At 52.4% G+C, this 23,925-nt stretch overlaps 1 protein-coding gene across 1 annotated transcript; it reads left to right on the top strand.

Moving 5' to 3' along the window:
- Positions 1 to 284: 284 nt before the first annotated feature.
- On the top strand, positions 285 to 22,198 carry DPF2 (double PHD fingers 2). The gene is made up of 11 exons (XM_056510249.1): positions 285 to 347; positions 3,010 to 3,170; positions 4,483 to 4,590; positions 7,604 to 7,767; positions 9,683 to 9,775; positions 11,040 to 11,118; positions 16,265 to 16,402; positions 16,479 to 16,607; positions 17,647 to 17,759; positions 19,025 to 19,106; positions 20,598 to 22,198. Exons 1-11 carry the CDS (start codon positions 316 to 318, stop codon positions 20,672 to 20,674), a joined length of 1,176 nt encoding a protein of 391 aa, XP_056366224.1. The 5' UTR covers positions 285 to 315; the 3' UTR covers positions 20,675 to 22,198.
- The last annotated feature ends 1,727 nt before the right edge of the window (positions 22,199 to 23,925 follow it).

The following is a 23,925-nucleotide window of genomic DNA, read 5'->3' on the forward strand; positions in this document are numbered from 1 at the left end:
GGCCTTCGGCCCCCCCCACCACTCCCTTTCCCGCCTTTTTTCCCTCCTTGTTCCCCGCGCGTGCGCACGGCGCACGGAGCACAGCGCCGCCCAGCGGCCGGGAGGACTCCACGCTCCCTTCCCCCGGCCCTCCCTCTCCTCCCTCTCCCTCCGCCTCCCTTTTCGCCGCCCTTCCCTCTCCCCCCCGCCGCCCTCTCTCCCCGCTCCTCCTCCTCCTCCTTCCGTCCCTCTCCCTCCTCCTTCCCCTCCCTCTCCCCGCCCCTCCGCCCCTCCCTCCGCGCACGCGCCCCGCGGCGCCCCGGCGGCGGAGCCAAGATGGCGGCGGTGGTTCAGAATGTGGTCAAGCTGTGAGTGCGGGTCCCCCCCCCTCGGGCCGCCCCCCCCGCGGCGCGGGAATGGTGCGGCCCGGCCGGGCGCGGGAAGCGGAGCCCCCCCTTCGCCCCCGCGCGCCGGGCGGGACCAAGTGGGCGGGGAGGGGGGGGGGGGAGAGAGACACGCGCGCATTGTTCGCGGTGAACTTTGCTGAGGGAGGGGGGGGTTAAGGACACCCCAAAATCTCCCCCAGCACCGGGGAGGCCGCGAGGATTTGAGGGAAAGGAGCCTGAGAGGGTACCGAGGGTCCGGGGGGTTCCCCAGGTCTGGCCCTGAGAAGGTCCCGGAGAGGGCAAGGGGAGGGTTCATCCCTGCAAAGCTTTAAAATTCCCCAAATTGTATCCCTGTGTTCCCCTGCGCTTCCTTTTGTATCCCTGAACTCCCGTGTGCGAGCGTCCTGTAGAGGCCAAGGACGGGGGAGTCATCCTACACATCCCTGGAGATTCCCTGTGCATCCCTGGACATCCCCGAATATCCCAAAATATCCCTGTGCATCCCTAAATATCCCTGTGCATCCCTAAATATCCCTGTACATCCCTAAATATCCCTGTGCATCCCTAAATATCCCTGTGCATCCCCTGCTCTTCCCTGCTCGTTCCTGCACTACTTCCCTGTGTGAGAGGGTCCTGGAGAGGCCGGGTTGGGGGGAGCCTTCCCTGTACTTCCCCTAAATCCTTGTATCTCCTTCTAAATCCTTGTATCTCCTTCTAAATCCTTGTATTTCCCGTGGAATCCCTGTATTTCTCTGTGTATTCCTGTGTTTCCCGAATATCCCTGTATTTCCCTGTGTATCCCAGTATTTTCCTTTAAATCCCATTATTTATTTCCCTCTCCATCCCTTTGCTCCATCTCTTCCCCTCACACCCCTGGCAGTGTCCTGGACAAGCCCAGGAGTGGGAATTCTGTTCTTTATCCCGAGTATTCCCCAGCTGGATCCCCCCTGGGAGTCTCCAGTTGTGTCTCTGAGGTTTCCAGTTCTATCTCTGGTATTCCCAGGATTTATCCCTGATACTCCCTGGGTTTATCCCTGATATTCCCCAGGTGTATCCCTGATATTCCCCAGGTGTATCCCTGATATTCCCCAGGTGTATCCCTGATATTCCCTGGGTTTATCCCTGATATTCCCTGGATTTATCCCTGATATTCCTTGGGTTTATTCCTGGCATTGTGGGTTCTGTCCCTGACAATCTTCAGTTCCATCCTTGATTCTCTCCAGGATTTTATCCCTGATATTCCCCAGACGTATCCCTGACAATCTCCAGTCATATTCCTGAGGGTTTCCAATGGGTTTTCCTGCGGACCATCCCAGTGCCAATCTCTGCCATCCCTGTGCCAATCTCTGCCACCCCTGTGCCAATCTTGCCATCCCTGTGCCAATCTTACCATCCCTGTGCCAATCTCTGCCACCCCTGTGCCAATCTCTGCCACCCCTGTGCCAATCCCGGCGTTCCCAGCTCTGATCCATGCCGTTCCCTGTGCCATTCCTTGTGCCATCCCCTGCGCTGACCGCTGCTGTTCCCGGCACTGACCCGTGCCATTCCCTGTGCCGTTCCCTGTCCCAATCCCGGCACTGACCGGTGCCAATCCCGGCACTGACCGGTGCCAATCCCTACCGTTCCCTGTGCCATTCCCTGTGCTGATCCCTGCAGTTCCCTGTGCCATTCCCTGTGCTGATCCCTGCTGTTCCCTGTGCCGCTCCCGGTGCTGCTCCCGACACTGACCGGTGCCACTCCCGGTGCCGATCCTGGCGCTGACCGGTGCCGATCCCGGTGTCACTCCCGGTGCTGACCACTGCCATTCCCTGTGCCATTCCCTGTGCCGACGCTGACACTGACCGGTGCCAATCCTGGTGGCGTTCCTGGTGCTGACTGTTGGCAATCCCAACACTGACTGGTGCCACTCCCGGTGCCGATCCCGGTGCTGACCGGTGCCATTCTCCATGCCATTCCCTGTGCCATTCCCTGTGCTGATCCCGGCGCTGACCAGTGCCAATCCCGGTGCCGATCCTGACACTGACCGGTGCCGATCCCAGTGCCTCTCCCGACGCTGACCAGTGCCTTCCCTTTGCCATTCCCCATGCCAATCCTGGTGCCGCTCCTGACACTGACCAGTGCTGCTCCCGACACTGACCGGTGCCAATCCCGGTTCCGCTCCTGACACTGACTGGTGCCATTCCCCATGCCGTTCCCGGTGCCATTCCCTGTGCCAATGCTGACACTGACCAGTGCCGATCCCGGTGCCGCTCCCGACACTGACCAGTGCCGATCCTGACACTGACCAGTGCCAATTCCGGTGCCAATCCCAACACTGACCGGTGCCGATCCCAACGCCGTTCCCAGCACTGACCGGTGCCAATCCCGGTTCCGCTCCTGACACTGACCAGTGCCATTCCCCGTGCCGTTCCCGGTGCCATTCCCGGTGCCATTCCCTGTGCCAATGCTGACACTGACCAGTGCCGATCCCGGTACCGCTCCCAACACTGACCGGAGCCGATCCCGGTGCCAATCCCAACACTGACCAGTGCCAATCCCGGCGCCGCTCCCAACACTGACCAGTGCCGATCCCGGCGCCGCTCCCAACACTGACCAGTGCCGCTCCCGGTGCCAATCCCAGCACTGACCGCTGCCCCCCGTGCAGGCTGGGCGAGCAGTACTACCGCGACGCCATGGAGCAGTGCCACAGCTACAACGCGCGGCTCTGCGCCGAGCGCAGCGTGCGCCTGCCCTTCCTGGACTCGCAGACCGGCGTGGCCCAGAGCAACTGCTACATCTGGATGGAGAAACGGCACCGCGGGCCCGGTACGGGGCACGGGGCGGCGGGGAAATGCTGGGAAACAGTGGGGGAACAGTGGGGGAAATGGTGGGGAAATGCTGGGAACAGCGGGGGAACAGTGGGGGAAATGCTGGGGAAATGCTGGGGAAATAGTAGGGAAACTGTGGAACAGTGGGGAAAATGCTGGGGAAATAGCAGGGAAACAGTGGGGAACAGTGGGGAAAAATGGTGGGGAAATGCTGGGTAAACACCAGGGAAACAGTAGGGGAACAGTGGGGGAAATGGTGGGGAAATGCTGGGAAACAGCGGGGGAACAGTGGGGGAAATGGTGGGGAAAATGGTGGGGAAATAGCAGGGAAATGCTGGGAAACAGTGGGGAAAATGGTGGGGAAATGCTGGGGAAATAGCAGGGAAGCAGTGGGGAACAGTGGGGAAATAGCAGGGAAACAGTGGGGAACAGTGGGGAAAAAATGGTGGGGAAATGCTGGGTAAACACCAGGGAAACAGCGGGGGAACAGTGGGGAAAATGGTGAGGAAATAGCAGGGAAATGCTGGGAAACAGCAGGGAAACAGTGGGGAAAATGGTGGGGAAATGGTGGGGAAATAGCAGGGAAACAGCAGGGGAACAGTGGGGAAAATGGTGAGGAAATAGCAGGGAAATGCTGGGAAATACTGGGAAAACACCGGGGGAATGGCAGGGAAATAACAGGAGAACAATGTGGAAATGGTGGGGAAATGCTGGGAAACAGCAGGGGAACAGCAGGGAAAATGGCAGAAAACAACAGGAAAACACGGGGGAAATGCCAGGAAAACACTGGGAAAAGAGCAGGAAAAGACCAGGAATGGTGGGAAATGATAGGAGAGCAGTGGGGAAACGATGGGAGAACTATGAGAAACAGCGAGGAAATCATGGGAAACAGGGAGGAAATGATGAGAGAGGGATGGGAAACAGTGGGGAAATTATGGGAAACGATGGGGAAGTGATGGGAAACAATGGGAAAGTGATGGGAGAGTGGGAGGGAAACAACAAGGAAATGATGGGCGACAGTTGGAGAACAACAGGGAAATGGGGAGGGAACACTTGGGAGAAGATGTGAGACAGAGAACAGTGTGGGAAAATATGGGAACAGTGGGAAAACCCCAGGAAAACGATGGGGAAATGACAGGAAAACAACGGGAAAACAGCAGGAAAACCCCGGGGAGGGGCCAGGGTCACTTTGGGCTCTTTTATCACCTCCCTGGGGAAGTTTGGGATATTTCATCACAACCTGGGATCGTTCTGAGCAGGTCAGCCCCTCCCAGGCCAGATTTTGGGGAATTTTGGGGTTTTTTTGGCAGGTTTGGCAGCCGGGCAGCTCTACTCGTACCCGGCGCGGCGCTGGCGCAAGAAACGCCGCGCCCACCCCCCCGAGGACCCCCGGCTCTCCTTCCCCTCCATCAAACCCGGTAACTCCAGCCCTTCCCTCTGCACTCCTGGGAATTCCACCCTGGATCCGCCTGGATCCCACACCCTCCCTCCCTTTTGCACTTTTCTTCATGTCTTTTCCCTGTTTTACTCCTCCTCTTTTCACGTTTTTCCACGTTTTCCCACATTTTTTCCACTTTTCCCCCCATTTTTCCCACTTTTTCCCCCCATTTTTCCCACTTTTTCCCCATTCCCCACCCTGTTTTCCCCCCATATTTCCCCATTTCCCCCCCTATTTTTCCCCCATTTTACCTCAAATTTTTCCCCCCATATTCCCCCCATATTTCCCCATTTTCCCCCCGTTTCCCTCCCATTTTTTCCTCTTTTTCCCATTTTATCCCCAATTTCCCCCCCATATTTCCCCCCCATTTTTCCCATCCCCCTGCATTTTCTCCCCCACATTTCCCCATTTCCCCCCCATCTCCCCCTCATTTTCCCCCCATATTTCCCTATTCCCCCCCCATTTCCTCCCCCATTTTTCCCCCCATATTTCCCGATTCCCCCCCATATTTTCTCCCATTTTCCCCATTCCCCCTGCATTTTCTCCCCCACATTTCTGCATTTTTTCCCCCCATATTTCTGCATTTTTTCCCCCCATATTTCTGCATTTTTTCCCCCCATCTCCCCCTCATTTTTCCCATATTTCCCGATTCCCCCCCATATTTCCCCCCATATTTCCCCCCCATTTTCCCCCCCACATTTCCCCATTCCCCCCCATTTTCCCCCACATTTCCCATTTCCCCCCCGTTTCCCCCCCATATTTCCCCCCACATTTCCCCATTCCCCCTCCCATTTTTCCCTCCCACATTTCCCCCCACATTTCCCATTTCCCCCCCCATTTCCCCCCCATATTTCCCCCCACATTTCCCCATTTCCCCCTCCCATTTTTCCCTCCCCCATTTTCCCCCACATTTCCCATTCCCCCCCCATTTCCCCCCCATATTTCCCCCCACATTTCCCCATTTCCCCCTCCCATTTTTCCCTCCCACATTTCCCCCCACATTTCCCATTTCCCCCCCGTTTCCCCCCCATATTTCCCCCCACATTTCCCCATTTCCCCCCCCATTTCCCCCCACATTTCCCCCCATATTTCCCCCCACATTTCCATATTTCCCCCCACATTTCCCATTTCCCCCCCCATATTTCCCCCCACATTTCCCCATATTTCCACACCATTTTCCACCCCACATTTCCCCATTTCCCCCCCATTTTTCCCCCCACATTTTCCCCCCCATATTTCCCCCCCACATTTCCCCATTTCCCCCCACATTTCCCATTCCCCATTCCCCACTTCCCATTCCCCGTTTCCCGTTCCCCATTTCCCATTCCCCATTCCCCATTCCCCATTCCCCATTCCCCATTCCCCATTCCCCATTCCCCATTTCCCATTCCCCATTCCCCATTCCCCATTCCCATTTCCCATTCCCCATTCCCCATTCCCGTTTCCCATTCCCCATTCCCCATTCCCCATTCCCCATTCCCATTCCCCGTTTCCCATTTCCCATTCCCATTCCCCATTCCCCATTCCCCATTCCCCGTTTCCCATTCCCCATTCCCCATTCCCCATTCCCCATTCCCCATTCCCCATTTCCCATTCCCATTCCCCATTCCCCATTCCCCATTCCCATTCCCCGTTTCCCATTCCCATTCCCATTCCCCATTCCCCATTCCCCGTTTCCCATTCCCCATTCCCATTCCCCATTCCCCATTCCCCATTCCCCATTCCCCATTTCCCATTTCCCATTCCCCATTCCCATTCCCCATTCCCCATTCCCCATTCCCATTCCCCATTCCCCATTTCCCATTCCCCATTCCCCATTTCCCATTTCCCATTCCCCATTCCCATTTCCCATTCCCCATTCCCCATTCCCCATTCCCCATTCCCCATTCCCCATTTCCCATTCCCCATTCCCCATTCCCCATTTCCCATTCCCCATTCCCCATTTCCCGTTCCCCATTCCCCATTCCCCATTCCCCATTCCCCATTCCCCATTTCCCATTCCCCATTCCCCATTTCCCATTCCCCATTCCCCATTTCCCGTTCCCCATTCCCCATTCCCCATTTCCCATTCCCCATTTCCCATTCCCCATTCCCCATTTCCCATTCCCCATTTCCCATTCCCCATTCCCCATTCCCCGTTTCCTGTTCCCCATTTCCCATTCCCCATTCCCCATTCCCCATTTCCCATTCCCATTCCCCATTCCCCATTCCCCATTTCCCATTCCCCATTCCCCATTCCCCATTCCCCATTCCCCATTTCCCATTCCCCATTCCCCATTCCCCATTTCCCATTCCCCATTTCCCATTCCCCATTCCCCATTTCCCATTCCCCATTCCCCATTTCCCATTCCCCATTCCCCATTCCCCATTTCCCATTCCCCATTCCCCATTTCCCATTTCCCATTCCCATTCCCCATTCCCATTCCCCATTTCCCATTCCCCATTTCCCATTTCCCATTTCCCATTCCCCATTCCCCATTCCCCATTCCCCATTCCCCATTCCCATTCCCCATTTCCCATTCCCCATTCCCCATTCCCCATTCCCCATTTCCCATTCCCATTCCCCATCCCCATTCCCATTCCCATTCCCCGTTTCCCATTCCCATTCCCCATTCCCCATTCCCCATTTCCCATTCCCCATTTCCCATTCCCCATTTCCCATTCCCCATTCCCCATTCCCCATTTCCCATTCCCCATTCCCCATTCCCCATTTCCCATTCCCCATTCCCCATTCCCCATTCCCCATTTCCCATTCCCCATTCCCCATTCCCCATTCCCCATTTCCCATTTCCCATTCCCCATTCCCCATTCCCATTCCCCATTCCCATTCCCCATTTCCATTCCCCATTCCCATTCCCCATTCCCATTTCCCATTCCCCATTCCCCATTCCCCATTCCCATTCCCCATTCCCATTCCCCATTCCCATTCCCCATTCCCATTCCCCATTCCCCATTCCCCATTCCCATTCCCATTCCCCGTTTCCCGTCCCCAGACGCGGAGCAGGCTCTGAAGAAGGAGGCGCTGCTGGCGCAGGACGGCAGCAGCCTGGAGGCGCTGCTCAGGACGGACGCGCTGGACAAGCGGCCGCTGCCCGACCCCCGCATGGACGACGACAGCCTGGGCGAGTTCCCGGTCAGCAACAGCCGCGCCAGGAAGGTACCGGTATCGCGATAGTGTCGGGATAGTAAAGGGGATATCGGGATAGTGACGGGGATATCGGGATAGTAACGGGGATATCGGGACAGCCTGGGCGAGTTCCCGGTCAGCAACAGCCGCGCCAGGAAGGTACCGGTATCGCGATAGTGTCGGGATAGTGACGGGGATATCGGGATAGTAACGGGGATATCGGGACAGCCTGGGCGAGTTCCCGGTCAGCAACAGCCGCGCCAGGAAGGTACCGGTATCGCGATAGTGTCGGGATAGTGACGGGGATATCGGGATAGTGACAGGGATATCGGGATAGTAACGGGGATATCGGTATAGTAACGGGGGTATCGGGATAGTAACGGGGGTATCGAGATAGTGACAGGGATATCGGGATAGAACGGGGATATCGGGACAGCCTGGGCGAGTTCCCGGTCAGCAACAGCCGCGCCAGGAAGGTACTGGGGTGTCGGGATAGTAGTGGGAATATCGGGATAGTAACGGGAATATTGGGATAGTGACGGGATAGTAATGGGGATATCGGGATAGTAACGCAGATATTGGGATAGTAACAGGAGTATCGGGATAGTAACAGGATAGTAACGGGAATATCGGGACAGCCTGGGCGACTTCCCGGTCAGCAACAGCCGCACCAGGAAGGTACCGGGACATCGGGATAGTATCGGGGATATCAGGATAGTAACGGGGATATCGGGACGGCCTGGGCGAGTTCCTGGTCAGCAACAGCCACGCCAGGAAGGTATTGGGATATCGGGATAGTATCGGGAGTATCGGGATAGTAACGGGGATATCGGGATAGTAAAGGGGATATCGGGATAGTAACGGGAATATCGGGATAGTAACAGGGATATCGGGATAGTAACAGGAGTATCGGGATAGTAACGGGGATATCGGGATAGTAACAGGGATATCGGGATAGTAACAGGAGTATCGGGATAGTAACGGGGATAGTAACGGGGATATTAATGGGGATATCAGGATAGTAATGGGATAGTAACGGGAATATCGGGATAGTGGGAGAGTTCCCGGTCAGCAACAGCCGCGCCAGGAAGGTACCGGGACAGCAGGAAAAACGTTGGGAATATTGTGATAACAGGGATATCAGGATAGCGGGAATGTTGTGATAACAACAAGGATATCGGGATAGGGGGATATCGGGATAGCAGGAAGAACATCGGGGATATTGGGACAGCGGGGATATTGGGGATATCGGGATATCAGGAGGGTCAGGATAGCAGGGATAATGGGAATTGCAGGAATAACAGGGTGGGAACAGGAGTTATGGGCTGGAAACTGGAATTCTGCACTGGGAACTGGGAATTCTGGGATGGGAACGGGGATTCCAGGTTGGATCCAGCTGTGGCCCCTCCTGTGTCCCTTCCTATTTTTCCTAGTTTTTCCCCAGTTTTGTTCCTATTTTTCCCAGTATTTTCCTGGTGGTTTTCCACATTTTTCCCAGTATTTTCCCCGTTTTTTTCCCGGTATTTTCCCCATTTACCCCAGTGTTTTCCTGCTGTTTTTCCCGGTATTTTCCCGGTGTTTTTCCCTGTTTTTCCTGGTATTTTCCCGGTATTTTCCCGGTGTTTTCCCGGTGTTTTCCCAGTGTTTTTCCCGGTATTTTCCCAGTATTTTCCTGCTGGTTTTCCCCATTTTCCCGGTGTTTTTCCCTGTTTTTCCCAGTATTTTCCCGGTATTTTCCTGCTGTTTTTCCTGGTATTTTCCCACTATTTTCCCGGTATTTTCCCGGTGTTTTTCCTGGTATTTTCCTCATTTTCCCCAGTGTTTTTCCTGTTGTTTTTCCCGGTACTTTCCCGGTGTTTTCCCCTGTTTTTCCCCGTTTTTCCCGGTGGTTTTCCTGTTGTTTTTCCCAGTATTCCCCCCCTGACCCCTCTGCTCCCGTTCCCAGCGGATCCTGGAGCCGGACGATTTCCTGGACGATTTGGACGACGAGGATTACGAGGAGGACACGCCCAAGAGGAGGGGGAAGGGCAAGGCCAAGGTGGGTGAATTCCCGGGAATTCCCGGAATTCCAGGCAGATCCTCCCTCCCTCCCGGGGAAATCCCGGGGTTGGCCCCTCACTGTTCCCAAATTCCAGATTAACTCCCGAGGATTCCTTGTTCCCACCGTGTGGCACTGTTGGCTCGTTCCTTCCCCTGCTCCCTCCTTTCTTTCTCCATTTTTTTTTTTCCCAAATCCCGTATTTTTTTTGTCCAAATCCTGTGGTTTTTTTCTCAAATCCCATATTTTTTCCCCAAATCCCATTTTTTCCCCAAAATCCCATATTTTTTGCCCAAATCCCGTATTTTTTTTGCCCAAATCCCGTATTTTTTTTGCCCAAATCCCATATTTTCCCCCCCAAATCCCGTATTTCTCCCCCCCAAATCCCGTGTTTTTTTCCCTAAATCCCATTTTCTTCCCAAATCCCATTTTTTTCCCCAAATCCCGTATTTTTTCCCCAAAATCCCATTTCCCCCCCCCCAAATCCCATGTTTTTTTCCCTAAATCCCATTTTTTCCCCCCAAATCCCATTTTTTCCCTGAAATCCCATATTTTTCCCTAAATACCATATTTTTTTCCCCCAAATCCCATTTTTTTCCCAAATCCCATATTTTTCCCCAAATCCCGTATTTTTTTGCCCAAATCCCATATTTTTCCCCCCCAAATCCCATGGTTTTTTCCCTAAATCCCATTTTTTCCCCAAATCCCATTTTTCCCCCGAAATCCCATATTTTTCCCTAAATCCCATATTTTTTTCCCCCAAATCCCATATTTTTTTTTCCCCAAATCCCATTTTTTCCCCGAAATCCCATTTTTTTCCCAAATCCCATATTTTTCCCCAAATCCCGTATTTTTTCCCCAAATCCCATATTTTTCCCTAAATCCCATTTTTTTTCCCGAAATCCCATTTTTCCCCCCCAAATCCCGTATTTTTCCCCCGCAAATCCCGTGGTTTTTTCCCTAAATCCCATTTTTTCCCCTAAAATCCTTTCTCCCAAATCCCATTTTTTTTCCCCAAATCCCGTATTTTTTCCCCAAAATCCCATATTTTTCCCTAAATACCATATTTTTTTCCCCCAAATCCCATATTTTTCCCCCCAAATCCCATATTTTTCCCCAAATCCCGTATTTTTTTTTGCCCAAATCCCATATTTTTTCCCCAAATTCCGTATTTTTCCCCCCCAAATCCCGTGGTTTTTTCCCTAAATCCCATATTTTTTCCCCAAATCCCATTTTTTCCCCAAATCCCATTTTTTTTCCCCAGGGAAAGGGCGTGGGGGGCGCCAGGAAGAAGCTGGACGCCGCCATCCTGGAGGACAGGGACAAGCCCTACGCCTGTGACAGTGAGTGGGACACCCGGGCTGGGCAGAGGGATTCCCATGGAGGGGTTTTCCCACTGGGAATACTGGGAGCAGAAACTGGGAATAAACACTGGGAATACTGGGAATCAATTCTGGGAATCCCACTGGGAATACTGGGAGCAGATACTGGGAGTAAATACTGGAAATGAATACTGAGAATCAATACTGGGAACCAGTACTGGGAGTACTGGGAATCCCACTGGGAGTACTGGGAACCAGTACTGGGAATCCCACTGGGAGTACTGGGAATAAACACTGGGAATACTGGGAATCAGTACTGGGAGTACTGGGAATCAATACTGGGAATAAACACTGGGAATACTGAGAATCAGTACTGGGAGTACTGGGAATCAATACTGGGAATACTGGGAATCAATACTGGGAGTACTGGGAATCAATACTGGGAATCCCACTGGGAATACTGGGAACCAGTACTGGGAGTACTGGGAATCAATACTGGGAATCCCACTGGGAATACTGGGAATCAGTACTGGGAGTACTGGGAATAAACACTGGGAATACTGGGAATCAATACTGGGAGTACTGGGAATCAATACTGGGAATCCCACTGGGAATACTGGGAACCAGTACTGGGAGTATTGGGAATGAATACTGGGAATAAATACTGGGAATACTGGGAATCAGTACTGGGAGTACTGGGAATAAATCTTGGGAATACTGGGAATAAATACTGGGAATCAGTACTGGGAATATTGGGAATAAATACTGGGAGTAAATACTGGGAATACTGAGAATACTGGGAGTAAATACTGGAAATTAATATTTAGAATCAATACTGGGGGTACTGGGAATAAACACTGGGAATACTGGGAATAAATACTGGGAGTAAATAATGGGAGTAAATAATGGGAATAAATCTTGGGCATAAATACTGGGAATGAATATTGGGAGTACTAGGAATAAATATGGGGAGTCAGTACTGGGAATGAATACTGGGAATTAATATTGGGAGTAGACACTGGGAATACTGGGAATCAATACTGGGAATACTGGGAAACAGCCCTGGTGTCACAGGTTAGAGCAGCAGGATGAAACCAGGATAAAAACCAGGATAAAAATCAGGATAAAAATCAGAATAAAACCAGGATAAAAGTCAGGATAAAAAAATCAGGATAAAAGCCAGGATAAAAACCAGGATAAAAACCAGGATAAAAGCCAGGATAAAAATCAGGATAAAACCAGGATAAAACCAGGATAAAAATCAGAATAAAACTAGGATAAAAATCAGAATAAAACCAGGATAAAAACCAGGATAAAAACCAGGATAAAAGCCAGGATAAAAATCAGGATAAAACCAGGATAAAATCAGGATAAAACCAAGATAAAAACCAGGATAAAAACCAGGATAAAAATCAGGATAAAAATCAGGATAAAACCAGGATAAAAACCAGGATAAAATCAGGATAAAATCAGGATAAAATCAGGATAAAACCAGGATAAAATCAGGATAAAAACCAGGATAAAATCAGGATAAAACCAGGATAAAACCAGATAAAGAAGCCATGAGACCAGAAAGGTCCCTGCCCTTCATCCCAGAAGTTTCCCAGTGGCTCCCAGTGGTTCCCAGTGGCTCCCAGTGGTTCCCAGTAGTTTTCCAATGGTTTCCCAGTGGTTCCCAGTGGCTCCCAGTGGCTCCCAGTAGATTTCCAATGGCTCCCCATGGTTCCCAGTGGCTCCCAGTGGTTCCCAGTAGTTTTCCAATGGTTTCCCAGTGGTTTCCCAGTGGCTCCCAGTGGCTCCCAATGGCTCCCCATGGTTCCCAATGGCTCCCCATGGTTCCCAGTGGCTCCCAGTGGTTCCCAGTAGTTTTCCAATGGTTTCCAGTGGTTTCCCAGTGGTTTCCCAGTGGTTCCCAGTGGCTCCCAGTAGATTTCCAATGGCTCCCCATGATTCCCAGTGGTTCCCAGTGGCTCCCAGTGGCTCCCAGTTGGTCCCAGTGGCTCCCAATGACTCCCAGTGGTTCCCAGTGGCTCCCAGTGGCTCCCAGTGGTTCCCAGTAGTTTTCCAATGGTTTCCAGTGGTTCCCAGTGGTTTCCCAGTGGCTCCCAGTGGTTTCCCAGTGCTGTCCCAGTTGGTCCCAGTGGCTCCCCCTCCCCTAAGGATCTGGGATCCAGCACAGCCCTCTGGGGGCTCCATCCCCCCCATCCATGGCTGCCCCGGGCTGGGATCCAGGGGGGACCTGCAGCTCCTTTTCCTCTCTCTCTCCTGTCCTGCACCTGCAGCCCTGACTCTGCCCTGGCTCCCTCAGGGTGGTTTTTTCCTGCCCTTTTTTCCCAGATTTCCGTGTCTGTGTCTCCGTGTCCTCTCACGATTCTCTTTCTGTGTTTCAGACAGTTACAAACAAAAGCATTCCTTGAAACCTCCTGACAGAGGTAGTTCCTCTCTCTCTCTTTGCTCGTTTTTCCTGCTTTTCCTCCTTTTTTTTTCCTCCCCACCACCCTTTTTTTTTTTTACAAAAAAAAAAAAAAAAAAAAAAAAAAAACAGAAAAAAAACCCCAAAATTTCTCCCTGTGGAGGGGCGGGAGGAGGGGAGGGAGAAGGCAAAGGGCAGGGAGGACGTCAGAGCCTGACCCTGTTCCAGCAGGGAGGGAGGCAGGAAAACAGAGATTAACCCCCTGTGGAGCCTGCCAGGGGAAAACACGGAGTGCTGGAGCTGCCATCCAGATCCCAGAGTCCATCCCACTCCTGGAACTGCCACCCAAAATCCTGGAACTGCCACCCAAAATCCCAGAATTTCCACCCAAATCCTGGAACTGCCATCCAGATCCCAGAGTCCATCCCAGTCCTGGAACTGCCTCCCAAAATCCTGGAACTGCCACCCAAAATCCCAGAATTTCCACCCAAATCCTGGAACTGCCATCCAGATCCCAGAGTCCATCCCAGTCCTGGAACTGCCACCCAAAATCCCAGTGTCCACCCAAATCCTGGAACTGCCACCCAAAATCCCAGAATCCATCCCAGTCCTGGAACTGCCACCCAAAATCCTGGAACTGCCACCCAAAATCCTGGAACTGCCATCCAGATCCCAGAGTCCATCCCACTCCTGGAACTGCCACCCAAAATCCCAGAGTCCATCCCAGTCCTGGAATTTCCACCCCAAATCCTGGAACTGCCACCCAAAATCCCACAGCTGCCACCCAAAATCCCAGAATCCATCCAAGTCCTGGAATTCCCATCCCAGTCCTGGAACTGCCACCCAAAATCCCACAGCTGCCACCCAAATCCTGGAACTGCCACCCAAATCCTGGAATTCCCATCCAGATCCCAGTGTCCACCCAAATCCTGGAATTTCCACCCCAAATCCTGGAATTTCCACCCCAAATCCTGGAATTTCCACCCCAATCCTGGAATTTCCACCCAAATCCCCAATCCTGAGCTCCCCAGTGTTGTTTTCCTGCTCCCCATCCTCAGGTTTTGCCTTAAAAACCCCAAAAATTCGAGATGGGCTGCAGGGTGGGGTGAGGAATTTGGGATATTCCCATTCCTCACCTCGAAAGAATTCCAGAGTCATGTTTGGAGGTTGTCCTGCAGATTTTGGGGAAAAAAAAAAAACCAAAAAAGGCAAGTTTGGATTGGGAGGGAGCTGGGAATTCTGTGGGAATCTCGTTGGAATTGCTGCTTTTCACTCAGTGCTGCTCCAGTCCCGTTTTTCCCAAGAATCCCACAGATCCCAGGTTGACTCCCATGGTTTTTATCCCAAAAATCCTGCCTGCCTTTGGAAGTTCAGCCCTGTTTTCCCTGATCCTGCTGCTCTTCCTGGATTTTTCCATGATCTGGGGAGATCCAGAGGTGGAAGCAGATCCAGAAAAGCTCCAAAATCTGGGAAATCTCATCCCAAAGAAGCTCATTCCCAATTTATGGAAAAACTCAGAGAAAGCAGCATTGGGGAATGTCTGCCCTGAGCCCTGGGATTCCCCACCCAGCACTGGAATTTTGGGATTTTATCCCAAATCCTGAGGCTGGGAAGGAGCCAGATCCAGGCTCATCCTGGAAAGGGATTTTGGGAAAAGGAAAAACCCAAAAAATCCCTGGAAAAGCAGCACTGGAGCTGATCCCTGATCCACGAGGAGGGAGGCAGAGCTCTCCCAAATTCCAGATGGGAATTGGGGAAACTGGAGGATTTGGGGGTTGGGAGCAGCTGGGATGGATCCACGGCCGTTCCCAAATCCCTCCTTGGAGCCCCAGAATTCCCAAATTTCCCCTTCCCTCGGATTTGAACCTCAGGATGGGATTTTTGGGGTGGGAATTTCCTCTCTCCAATACCTTCCCAGTGGGGGTTTAGGATTGGGATTGATCCTGGGGGATTCACCTGAAATTCCTTTGGGATCCTGAGGAATTTACCTGGAATTCTTTTGGGATCCTGGGGGATTCACCTGGAATTCCTTAGGGATCCTGGGGGATTCACATGGAATTCCTTTGGGATCCTGGGTCATTACCTGGAATTCCTTTGGACTCTTGGGTCATTATTTTTTTTCCAGGAATTCACCTGGAATTCCTTTGGAATTCTGGGTCATTTTTTTTTTCCAGGAACTCACCTGGATTTCCTTTGGGATCCTGGGTCATTCACCTGCAATCTCCCAGGAATTCCTTTGCTTTTACCCAGTTCCAGCCCCTCTGGGATCTCCCCCAGCTCTCCCATCTCAGCACTGGGATTGGGGCACCTCTGGGGGGATCAGGGCACATCTGGAGGGCTCAGGGCACATCTGGATGGATCAGGCACATCTGGATGGATCAGGGCACCTCTGGATGGATCAGGGCACATCTGGATGGATCAGGGCACATCTGGGGGGATCAGGGCACATCTGGATGGATCAGGGCACCTCTGGAGGGCTCAGGGCACATCTGGAGGGCTCAGGGCACATCTGGATGGATCAGGGCACATCTGGAGGGCTCAGGGCACATCTGGATGGATCAGGGCACATCTGGAGGGTTCATCATTTGGGGTTTGTGTTTTTTCTGCCTGCCCTGTCCCTGACTGGGATTTCCCGTTTCTCTCTCCCCGTTTTTTCCCGTTTTTCCCCGTTTTCTCCCGTTCTTTCCCATTTTTCTCCCGTTTCCTCCCGTTTTTTCCCATTTTCTCCCGTTTTTCCCCCGTTTCTCCGCCCAGTCTGCGGGAAGCGCTACAAGAACCGCCCGGGGCTCAGCTACCACTACGCGCACTCGCACCTGGCCGAGGAGGAGGGCGACGACAAGGACGACTCGCAGCCGCCCACGCCCGTGTCCCAGCGCTCCGAGGAGCAGAAATGTGAGAGGGGAGCCCCAGTCCCCCCGAGCAGCAGGTTGGGAACGGCTCCCCCTGATCCCAGCGCTCTCTGTTCCAGCCAAGAAGGGCCCGGATGGGCTGGCCCTGCCCAACAACTACTGCGACTTCTGCCTGGGAGACTCCAAGATCAACAAGAAAACGGGGCAGCCCGAGGAGCTGGTGTCCTGCTCCGACTGCGGCCGCTCCGGTGGGACACCCGGGAATGGGGAATGGGATTGGGAATGGGATGGGAGGGTCTTTGGGATCGTGGATCCAGGGGTAACTCCTCCTGGAGGAGCTGGTGTCCTGCTCGGACTGCGGCCGCTCCGGTGGGACAGCTGGGAATGGAATTGGGAATGGGGGTGGGATTGGGAATGGGATGGGATGGGATGGGATGGGATGGGATGGGATGGGATGGGATGGGATGGGATGGGATGGGATGGGATGGGATGGGATTGGGGCTGGGGTGGGTGTTTGGGATCATGGATCCAGGGGTTAACTCCTCCTGGAGGAGCTGGTGTCCTGCTCCGACTGCGGCCGCTCCGGCGGGACAGCTGGGAATGGGGAATGGGATTGGGAATGGGGTGGGATTGGGGCTGGGGTGGGTGTTTGGGATCATGGATCCAGGGGTTTCCTTCTGGAGGAGCTGGTGTCCTGCTCGGACTGTGGCCGCTCCAGTGGGACTGGGGTGGGATTGGGAATGGGATTGGGCTGGGATTTGGGATTGGGAATGGGGTGGGATTGGGCTGGGATTGGGCTGGGAGGGTCTTTGGGATCAGGGATCCAGGGGTTTCCCTCTCCTGGAGGAGCTGGTGTCCTGCTCCGACTGCGGCCGCTCCGGTGGGACTGGGGTGGGATTTCAGGTGGGATTTTGGAGGGATTGGGGTTGGGATGGAGCTGGGGTTGGGCTGGGATTGGGGTTGGAAAGGACATTTGGGATCGTGGATCCAGTGGTTTCCTCCTGGAGGAGCTGGATGGGGGCTGAGACTGGGGAACCAGTGAATGGTCGGGATGTGCCCCTGTCCTTGTGTCCCCATGTCCCTGATGTCCCCCTGTCCCTGTGTCCCCATGTCCCTGATGTGTCCCCATGTGTCCAGGGCACCCCTCCTGCCTGCAGTTCACCCCGGTGATGATGGCAGCAGTGAAGACGTGTCCTATGTCCCCTGTCCCTCATGTCCCTGATGTCCCTGGGCTGTCCCTGGCTGTCCCTGGGCTGTCCCTCATGTCCCCTGTCCCTGTGTCCCCAGGCCACCCCTCCTGCCTGCAGTTCACCCCGGTGATGATGGCAGCAGTCAAGACGTACCGCTGGCAGTGCATCGAGTGCAAGTGCTGCAACATCTGCGGCACCTCCGAGAACGACGTGAGAGCCACGGTCACCTGGGGGCAAAAATATCACCTGGGGGCAAAAATAACACCTGGGGGAGCCAAAAATAACACCTGGGGGGCAAAAACATCACCTGGGGGGCAAAAATATCACCTGGGGGGGTAAAAATATCACCTGGGGGGGCAAAAATAACACCTGGGGGAGCCAAAAATATCACCTGGGGGGGTAAAAATAACACCTGGGGGGCAAAAATAACACCTGGGGGGGCAAAAACATCACCTGGGGGGGCAAAAATAACACCTGGGGGAGCCAAAAATAACACCTGGGGGCAAAAATAACACCTGGGGGGGCAAAAACATCACCTGGGGGGGCAAAAATATCACCTGGGGGGCAAAAATAACACCTGGGGGGCAAAAATATCACCTGGGGGGGTAAAAATATCACCTGGGGGAGCCAAAAATATCACCTGGGGGGAAAAAATAACACCTGGGGGAGCCAAAAACATCACCTGGGGGGGGCAAAAATATCACCTGGGGGAGCCAAAAATAACACCTGGGGGGCAAAAATAACACCTGGGGGAGCAAAAATAACACCTGGGGGGCAAAAACATCACCTGGGGGAGCCAAAAATATCACCTGGGGGAGCCAAAAATATCAGCTGGGGGGGCAAAAACATCACCTGGGGGGGCAAAAATAACACCTGGGGGGGCAAAAACATCACCTGGGGGGGCAAAAATAACACCTGGGGGGGTAAAAATATCACCTGGGGGGGTAAAAATATCACCTGGGGGAGCCAAAAATATCACCTGGGGGTAAAAATATCACCTGGGGGGGCAAAAATATCACCTGGGGGGCAAAAACATCACCTGGGGGCAAAAATAACACCTGGGGGGCAAAAATATCACCTGGGGGCAAAAATATCACCTGGGGGCAAAAATAACACCTGGGGGGGTAAAAACATCACCTGGGGGGGCAAAAATATCACCTGGGGGGGGCAAAATCACCTGGGAATGTCCAAAAGTTCTCTGGGGGTGCCAGAGTTACCCTGGCAAGGATTTTTTGGGGAAATTTTTTTGGGATTTGAAAACCTGCAGGATCCCAGAGCTGCTGTGGGAGAAATCCTGGAGCTTTTCATCACCCCTGAGAATCTTCCTGCAGGGAATTTTTATTTTTTGGAAAACTGGGCAGGGAATTTTTTTTTGGGGGGGATGTTTTGGTGAGCTGTGGGATACAAGAAAGGCTTTTTTTGGTGGGGGGGAAAGGGGAATTTGGGGAGTGGGATGATGGGGATGTGCCTGGCAGGACCAGCTGCTGTTCTGTGATGACTGTGACCGTGGGTACCACATGTACTGCCTGAGCCCCCCCATGGCTGAGCCCCCCGAGGGTGAGTGGGGCTGGGGGGGTGATCCTGCCCCAAAAACCTCCCTGGGGGGTGATACTGCCCCAAAAACCTTCCTGGGGTTCCTGATCCTGCCCCAAAAACCTCCCTGGGGGTGGTACTGCCCCAAAAACCTCCTTGGGATTCCTGATCCTGCCCCAAAAACCTTCCCTGGGGGTGGTACTGCCCCAAAAACCTCCCTGGGATTCCTGATCCTGCCCCAAAAACCTCCCTGGGGGGTGATACTGCCCCAAAAACCTTCTTGGGATTCCTGATCCTGCCCCAAAAACCTTCCTGGGGGGTGATACTGCCCCAAAAACCTCCCTGGGGTTCCTGATCCTGCCCCAAAAACCTCCCTGGGGGTGGTACTGCCCCAAAAACCTCCTTGGGATTCCTGATCCTGCCCCAAAAACCTTCCCTGGGGGTGGTACTGCCCCAAAAACCTCCCTGGGATTCCTGATCCTGCCCCAAAAACCTCCCTGGGGGGTGATACTGCCCCAAAAACCTTCTTGGGATTCCTGATCCTGCCCCAAAAACCTTCCTGGGGGGTGATACTGCCCCAAAAACCTCCCTGGGGTTCCTGATCCTGCCCCAAAAACCTCCCTGGGGGTGATACTGCCCCAAAAACCTTCTTGGGATTCCTGATCCTGCCCGAAAAACCTTCCTGGGGTTCCTGATCCTGCCCCAAAAACCTCCCTGGGGGGCTGTACTGCCCTAAAAACCTCCCTGGGGTTCCTGATACTGCCCAAAAAACCTCCCTGGGATTCCTGATCCTGCCCCAAAAACCTCCCTGGGATTCCTGATCCTGCCCCAAAAACCTCCCTGGGGGTGGTACTGCCCCAAAAACCTCCCTGGGGTTCCTGATCCTGCCCCAAAAACCTTCCCTGGGGGGTGATACTGCCCCAAAAACCTCCCTGGGGGGTGATACTGCCCCAAAAACCTTCTTGGGATTCCTGATCCTGCCCCAAAAACCTTCCCTGGGGGTGGTACTGCCCCAAAAACCTCCCTGGGGTTCCTGATCCTGCCCCAAAAACCTTCCTGGGGGTGGTACTGCCCCAAAAACCTCCCTGGGGTTCCTGATCCTGCCCCAAAAACCTCCCTGGGATTCCTGATCCTGCCCCAAAAACCTCCCTGGGGGTGGTACTACCCAAAAAACCTCCCCTGGGATGGGAAACCTCGGGATTCTACCCCAAAACTTCCTCCAGAATTCTGCCCCAAAACCTCTCCTGGGCTTGGGGATCCTTCCTGGGTTTCCTTCTGGGATGTGGGGAGGGATTTTATTGTCCCAAATTCTCCTCCTCCTCTTCTTCCTCCTCTTCTTCCTCCTCCTCTTTCTTCTCTTCATCTTTTTCTTCCCTCCTTTTTCTCCTCCTCTTCTTCCTCCCTTTTTTCCTCTTCTTTCTTTTCTCCCTGCCCTCCCCCCAATTAACCCCATTCTTAATTAATCAATTAACCCTGGGAGGATGATGAGGGTGAGGCTGACCCTGTTTCCTACAGGGAGCTGGAGCTGCCACCTCTGCCTGGACCTGCTCAAGGAGAAGGCGTCGATTTACCAGAACCAGAACAGCTCCTGATCCTGATCTGATCCTGATCCTGATCCTGGTCCTGATCCTGGTCCTGATCCTGGTCCTGATCCTGATCCTGATCCTGATCTGATCCTGATCCTGATCCTGATCCTGATTTCATCCTCATCCTGATCCTGATCCTGATTTCATCCTCATCCTGATCCTGATCCTGATTTCATCCTCATCCTGGTCCTGGTCCTGATCCTGATCCTCCTGGTCCTGGTCCTGATCCTGATCCTGATCTCTTCCTGATCCTGGTCCTGGTCCTGGTCCTGGTCCTGATCCTGATCTGGTCCTGATCCTGATCCTGATCCTGATCTCATCCTGATCCTGATCCTGGTCCTGATCTCATCCTGATCCTGGTCCTGATCCTCGTCCTTATCTTCATCCTGATCTGATCCTGATCTGATCCTCATCCTGGTCCTGGTCCTGATCCTGATCCTGATCTGATCCTGATCCTGGTCCTGATCCTGATTTCATCCTGATCTGATCCTGATCTGATCCTCATCCTGGTCCTGGTCCTGATCCTGATCCTGATCCTGATCCTGATCCTGATCTGATCCTGATCCTGATCCTGATCCTGATCCTGATCTGATCCTGATCCTGATCTGATCCTGATCCTGATCCTGATCCTGATCCTGATCTGATCTCATCCTCATCCTGGTCCTGATCCTGATCTGATCTGATCCTGATCCTGATCCTGATCTCATCCTGATCCTGGTCCTGATCCTGATCTGATCCTGATCCTGATCCTGATTTCATCCTCATCCTGATCCTGATCCTGGTCCTGATCTGATCCTGATCCTGATCCTGATCCTGATCTGATCCTGATCCTGATCCTGATCCTGGTCCTGGTCCTGATCCTGATCCTGATCCTGATCCTGATCTGATCCTGGTCCTGATCCTGATCCTGGTCCTGATTTCATCCTGGTCGTGATCCTGATCTGATCTCATCCTCATCCTCATCCTGGTCCTGATCCTGATCCTGATCTGGTCCTGATCTCATCCTGGTCCTGGTCCTGATCCTTGTCTGATCCTGATCCTGATCCTGCCCTTCCTCCTCCTCCTCCTCCTCCTCCTCCCTCCGAGCCTCTGGGGCCTTCATCCCCTTTCCTGGGTCATTTCCCCCCTTTTTTGTGGTTTTGTTTTTTTTTTTTCCCCTTTTATTTCCTTTATTTTCCCTTTTTTGGGGGGTTTCTTTTTCTTTTATTTCCTGATTTTTTAATATTTTTTTTATCCTCTCATTCCCTTCCCCCCTCCCCATTTCCCTTTTCCCCCTTCTTTTTTTTTTTTTTTTTTTTTTAATATTTTCCATTCCCTTCATTATTTTTTTTCCTCCCTTTTCCCAATTTTTGCTTCTTTTTCCCCTCAATTTTTTCCCCTCCTGACATTTTTGGGGGTGACATTTTTGGGGTGACTTTCATCCCTTCCCTCCCCAATTCCCAGAATTTCATCCCAAAACTGCCCCCCCCCCTCCTGGCACTGCAGGTGCCAAATTTCCCTTTTTTGGGGAATTCCAGGGTGATTTTGGGGCTGTTTCTTTTACCATTTTTTGAGGGATTTTTCCCATTTTGATTTTTATTCTTTTTCCCATTTTTATCCCCCCCACCCCCACGAGGCCTTACCCTCCCCCACCACCCCAAAATGAGGCAAAACCTCCCAATTTTGGGGTTTTCCCCTGGCTCCCCTCCCCCCCCAGGGCTGGTTTGGGGTTTGAGGGTGGGGGAGGGGTTGGGGTTGGATTTTTTGGGGGGAGGGGAAAAAAAAAAAAAAAAAAAAAAAAAATCCCCTTTTGGCCCCAAAACGCCGCTGGGGGAGGGGCTATGGGGACCCCCCAAAAATTCCCCAAATTCCCCCAAAAATCCCAATTTTTCCTCCTCCCCCGGGTCCCCTGGACTGAATGTGCCTGTTTTTCTAAAAAAAAAAACAAAAATCAAAAAAACAAAAAATCAAAAATAAAAATAAAATGGACTTTAAAGCACCTACCTCCGAGTGCCCCTCCCCCCCTGCACCCCCAAATCCCCCCCGGATCCCCCCGGGATGGGCCCCAAAAAAACCCAAAAATTGGCAAAATAACCCCAAAAACGGCCAAAATAATCCAAAAAATGGGAAAAATAAACCAAAAAATGGGAAAAATAATCCCAAAAAATGGCCAAAATAGCCCTAAAATGACCAAAATAATCCCAAAAAATGGGAAAAATAACCCCCAAATGACCAAAATAATGCACAAAATTAAATAATCCCAAAAATACTGAAATAGCCCCAAAGTTTGACCAAAATAAACCAGCTCCAAAATGACCAAAATAATAATTTTAAAAAGTCTGAAATGTCCCTAAAATGACCAAAGTAGCCCCAAATTTTCTGAAATAACATTGAAATAACCCCAAAATTGATCCAAAATGACTGAGGTAATTCAAAATTATTCAAATAACCAAAAAAATGAATTACTCAAAAAGAACCAAATAACCCCAAAGTGATAAAAACATCCCCAAAATGATTTTTAAAATCCAAAATATCCCAAAATCTCACTGGGAATTGATGGAAAAAAATCACAAAAATTACCCCAAAATAACCCCAAAAACCATAGAAACTACCCCAAAATAACCCCAAAAATCACAGAAATAATCCCAAAAAAAAATCACAAAAATTACACCAAAACAAGCCCCAAAATCACAAAAATTGCCCCAAAATAACCCCAAAAATCACAGAAATTACCCCAAAACAACCGAAATCCCCAAAACTGGCCAAAATAACCCCAAAAAAAAGACCGAAAAATGCCCCCAAAGTGCCCAAAATTGACCCAAATCCCTGAAATTCCCCCAAAATTTGGGACCTGAGGCCCCTCCCGGGGGTTCCTCCCCTCCCCCTCCCCGGTGTGATTTTGGGGGGAATCGGCGGCGTTTGGGTTCAAAGTGGGAATTTTTTACTTGGAAATGTCCAAAAAAGGGGAACTGACCCCAAAAATGGGGAAACTGACCCCAAAAATGGGGAAACTGACCCCAAAAATGGGGAAACTGACCCCAAAAATGGGGGACTGACCCCAAAAGGGGGGGCTGACCCCAAAATTGGGGAACTGATCCCAAAAAAAGGGATTGACCCCAAAAAGGGGGAAACTGACCCCAAAAACGGGGGGGACTGACCCCAAAAATGGGGGACTGACCCCAAAAATGGGGGACTGACCCCAAAAAGGGGGGGCTGACCCCAAACCCCCCCAGGGAAGTTTCACGGTCGTGTCTTATCCGGGAAAGAGCGAAACGAAC

This window comes from Oenanthe melanoleuca, chromosome 25 (genome assembly GCF_029582105.1).
Source record: "Oenanthe melanoleuca isolate GR-GAL-2019-014 chromosome 25, OMel1.0, whole genome shotgun sequence".
Taxonomy (NCBI): Eukaryota; Metazoa; Chordata; class Aves; order Passeriformes; family Muscicapidae; genus Oenanthe; species Oenanthe melanoleuca.